This window comes from Camponotus floridanus, unplaced genomic scaffold, assembly GCF_003227725.1.
Source record: "Camponotus floridanus strain SB8 unplaced genomic scaffold, Cflo_v7.5 scaffold4, whole genome shotgun sequence".
NCBI classification, from domain to species: domain Eukaryota; kingdom Metazoa; phylum Arthropoda; class Insecta; order Hymenoptera; family Formicidae; genus Camponotus; species Camponotus floridanus.
Window position 1 is genome coordinate 3,588,652 of NW_020229547.1, and position 4,867 is coordinate 3,593,518.

Below are 4,867 nucleotides of genomic sequence, written 5' to 3' on the forward strand. Positions count from 1 at the left end.
AGTACATATTTCACAATAACCGTTGATCCTATCTCATATTTTAATTAAATATAAACCTCCGTGTTTGCTATATTGATAATATTCTCAACGTGATTCAAAGTGCATCAATAACATTTGTATCTACATAATTGTTTCATAAGTCAAAGACAAATTTCAAAAAAAACAAAATTAATCAGTGCGAATACTATGATCTTTGCATTGTGCAATTAAGCTAACGAAAAAAAAAACACGCACATACACACATTTTTTTCCAAGTAAATGCTGCACATAATTTTTTTTACACACATACACACACACACATATATATATACGTGAGATAAATTCATGTGCATACTGCATGTGCATAAACTCATGTGTCAAGGCATTTCTATTGCCGCATATATAACTGTATTAAATAAAATATTACGCTATCATCTCTCAATGGAAATAAGAAAAATATATTAATTAGGTATTAGGTATTAGGTCAGTGTGATCAATGATTTAATATGCATTAAATTCATTGTCCAGCTTCAATTAGACAAGAAATTTATTCATCATCTAGTACAACCGTCGTTTTTTCTGATACATACAAACCATCCAAAAACTTTCTTATATCCTTATTTTTTACTGTTGTCGATTGTTGAATGAGAGCAGCTGAAATAGAATCAAACAATTCTTATTAAATATATACAAGTTGATTTCTTTGCATTTATTTATTTTAAAAAAATAATTTCAAGGTACCTGAACGGGATACATCTTCTAACGAATTTCCTTCTATGATCAGCTCATCCTTCTGTTTTCCAGAATTGGCAACAGTTACACCAGGTGCCATTTTAACACGCCTTATGTATTTCTCACCCAAAAAATTACGAATTTCTATAACTGTGTTGTTCTCCGTAGTCACACAGTTGATGGGGAAATGAGCGTATACAGCTCGCATTTTGTATTGATATCCTTTTGTGACTCCCTTAAGCATGTTCTCAATATGAGAACATACAGTACGAACAGCAGCTAATTCTTTTTTCGTACCAAACCATTTTTCTACTTTAAGTAGTTTGGAATTTATCATCTAGAATACATAACAAAAAAATATACATTCATAAAGCATGATGTGGATGTTGAATATTTTGATGTCAATCACAAAAATTTCAGAAAAGGATTTATCATTTATGAAAAATGAAGGGGAATCCTGATTATCATCACAATATATTTTCGACATTGCAATTAATCAAATTTTATACTTAATAAAAGATCTTACAAAATATATGATATACTCTCACAAATAATATTTTATAATAATATGTATATATAAAAAAAATTATTTTCTTACCCGAATATCGAGTGCGAGATGTTTAAAAGACCGTTTCAAAACACCCCTTGGTCCTTTTACAGTCACTAGACGAGATTTTACTGTGACAGACAATCCCTCTGGGATTTTAACTGTCTGATTAGTCACAATTTGCTTCATTCTGCAACATAAAGAAATTTACATAAACATTTTATAATTATGCAATAACATATAACTGATTATCATAATAATTACAGCTATGAACATAAAATATAATAAAATCCACAATTGTTGTACAGTCATTATTTGTTAAACTTTGAAAGTGTTAATTATATTATTTATATTAACAAAAGAAAATTGTAAATATAATTAGACAAAAATGATAGAGAGATATATTTTGTATTTTTATATGATATAAATGAGATTAAAATTTCCATACAATTCTTTATCTTTTTTTGTATCAAATGCTGTTTATGTATAAATGTCATAACAAAATTCAATAAGTTAGAGCTCGAATTTTTTATATTACTACCCTTTATCTATCATATTATACTGTAGTTAAAATTTGGTACTTTACTACTAGTAATATGTGCTAGAGACGAGTGATTTATTCTGTTATATTCTAAAATGTAATTAAAAATTAATTATATAGATCTTTTGCCTAAGCAAAACTATTTAATCCAATATCTTTTATTGTGGATTACAAGGGGAAAGATTCTCCATCTAAATATTTAATTTCTATCTAGTTTTTGTCAGAAAGTTATGTAATTTTCACGTGAAACTTAATTTTTAACATTTTAGAATATAATAGAGTCTCAATAAGTTTTTCCTTGATCTTAGTAAGACACACATACTGGAAATAAAGATACAAAATTTTAACATGCAGCATGTGTGACACGAGTGAAGGGATGAAGGAAGGCGTAGTAACTAATATAATAGTGTTCAAGAGTCTTCTATTTTTACTTTATATAAAATAATATCCAAAAGTAATAAAAGTATTCAAATGCAGTCGCACATTCATTATAATACACACAACATATTTGATAGTTTCAATAAGAATTTTGTAGGTTATGACAAGTCAATGCTTACAGCAGTTGTTTACATGAATCAAGATGAATCGATATCACAAAATTGCATAATTAAGAAATTAAATTTCTCATAAAAATCACTCAATAAAACTCATGCATAGCGATTTTTTTTTCAATAGTACGTAAGCAAATTGTTGACAGCTATCGCAAGGGTTTATGGCTCGTTGTCGCAAAACGTTCCGCGTGTCGCAGAAAAATATTACATCACGGCAAATGTAGGAAGAATGATAAATGTCAGGAACATGTGAAAGCAAATTTCATGTCCAACAAATCGATGGATTGCCGCTGATTTTTTAGGATATTCCTAAGGACGGAAATTTCTTTACCTGAAACGCGCCGCACGATAACCGGAAAAGATGGAAAGAGACTTAAAAAGATCGAGGCAGAGCAAAAATCCGATGAAGATGCGAAGTAACATAGAGAGGCGCAGTGTTTGGAACTTTTTCCCGCGCATGCGCAGCGCGCAGCGTAAAGATGTCTATTCATGACAGCATCAACGCGGGTATTCATAGTCCGGTTTTACATTTATGCCCGATTTCATCAACAGCGTTTAACTTTAATCTTAGTTTAACTCACTCTTTATCTCCTTTTAACTCTTCCTTTAGAAAGAGACAAAGAGTGAATTGAACTAAGATTAAAGTTAAACGCGGTTGGTGAAATCGGGCCTTAAGCCCGGGTCTACAATAGGTAATTTAAGCCCTAAGCCTTAAGAAATTGACCAATCACAGTCAGATATTCTCTTCATACTTGACTGTGATTGGTCAATTTCTTAAGGCTTAGGGCTTAAATTACCTATTGTGGACCCGGGCTAAGATCCCCAAACAGCACATATGTCCAAAAGATATCTAAGGCCCGGTTCCACAACTCGAGTTAATCGGAGTTTAATACGTTAAACTGGGTCCTGATTGGTCCATTCTAGAGAACCTCTAGGAGAGAGAATGGACAACTGATCAAGCTTTTTCATGATTGGCTGGCAGAAAATGTATCAATTTTAGCTATTGCGACGCCAATGCAAAATATGATGACACACAAATAGGACACACATATATTAACCTATTTGTGTGTATCATATTTTGCATTGGCGTCGCAATAGCTAAAATTGATACATTTTCTGCCAGCCAATCATGAAAAAGCTTGATCACATGTCACATGATCAGTTGTCCATTCTCTCTCCTAGAGGTTCTCTAGTCCATTCACTACTTAAACTCGGATTAACTGGATTGTGGAACCGGGCCTAAGGCCGGTATTCATAGTCCGATCTTATATTTAAGATCGTCTTAAGTCTGGTCCGCGATTGACTTAAGACCTCCTTCAACCAATCAAATAGCTGCGTAGCATTTCAAGTTCGAACTTAAGACGATCTCAAATATAAGATCGGACTATGAATACCGGCCTAAAAGACGACTTGAAGACGTCTTAAATCCTTTAGGCCGGTATTCATAATTCGATCTTATATTTAAGATTGTCTTAAGTCTGGTCCGAGGTTGACTTAAGACCTCCTTCAACCAATCAAACAGCTGCGTAGCATTTCAAGCTCGAACTTAAGACGATCTCAAATATAAGATTGGACTATGAATACCGGCCTTAGACATCTTTAAGACATCTTTTGACCTTTTTGTGCTGTCTGGGTCATCTTAAGAACTCATTCCATCAATCAATGGTTGCATTGTAGCTATTTGATTGGTTGAATGAGTCCTTAAAATGATTTTAAATGTAAAGCGGCTTTTTCATTGACGCTACATTTTAGCGTCAATGAAATTGCACCTTAAGACCGGATTATGAATACCAGCCTGAAGCAGGGAGTACAGACTTTTGCATAATCATAAGCATAAGAAAATTGATTGGTTCATTTTCTTATGCATATACTTATTTCTATGACGCTAGCGTCATAGGGAAATCACGTGATACTCCTTGACGTGATACTCCTTTTTAGCGACTCATGAATTTGCACCTTAGAACGATGAATGGAATTGATCAAAATCTCCATTATTAGTTTTTTTATGCCTTCTCTCAAATATAATTATTATTCATCGGTAAAAATCCTCTCTTCCAACAAATGTAATAACATCCCCGATACAATTTTGAAAATGTCATTAAATTAAATAAAGGTAAAAAATATATATTAATATTATATACATCTAACATATCTAGTCGCAATATAAATTCAAAAACCTTCCGATATTTTTCTCAACAACCTCTAATCAAACTTATAACATTATAATATCATTTTTAATAATAATCGCGCACGAGATTAGACGACACACATGACTCGAAAATAATATTCGACATATTTTTTAGCATTCCGTGTCGAGCGTTCCTCCTCCCAAGCAAGATGATCGGAAGGAGTCTCACGACCGCCAGTTCGACTCGGAAGGTAAATGGAAAAAAATTGCGCGGGTAAGTGGTCCGCGCATGCGCGCCGCGTCGAGCGCGCGCGTACCCTTTCAACGGGAGAGAGGTAAACACCTCGCCTCCCCGGGAGCGTCATCGGTTCGCGACCTCGCACGCGGGG

At 33.4% G+C, this 4,867-nt stretch overlaps 1 protein-coding gene across 1 annotated transcript; it reads right to left on the reverse strand.

Annotated features, from left to right (window-relative positions):
• Positions 1-490: 490 nt before the first annotated feature.
• Positions 491-2,770, reverse strand: LOC105259586 (60S ribosomal protein L9). Its single transcript, XM_011271613.3, has 4 exons — positions 2,682-2,770; positions 1,310-1,448; positions 721-1,048; positions 491-633 (listed from the first exon to the last, which is right to left on the reverse strand). Exons 2-4 carry the CDS (start codon positions 1,445-1,447, stop codon positions 527-529), a joined length of 573 nt encoding a protein of 190 aa, XP_011269915.1. The 5' UTR covers position 1,448; positions 2,682-2,770; the 3' UTR covers positions 491-526.
• Between the last annotated feature and the right edge of the window lie 2,097 nt (positions 2,771-4,867).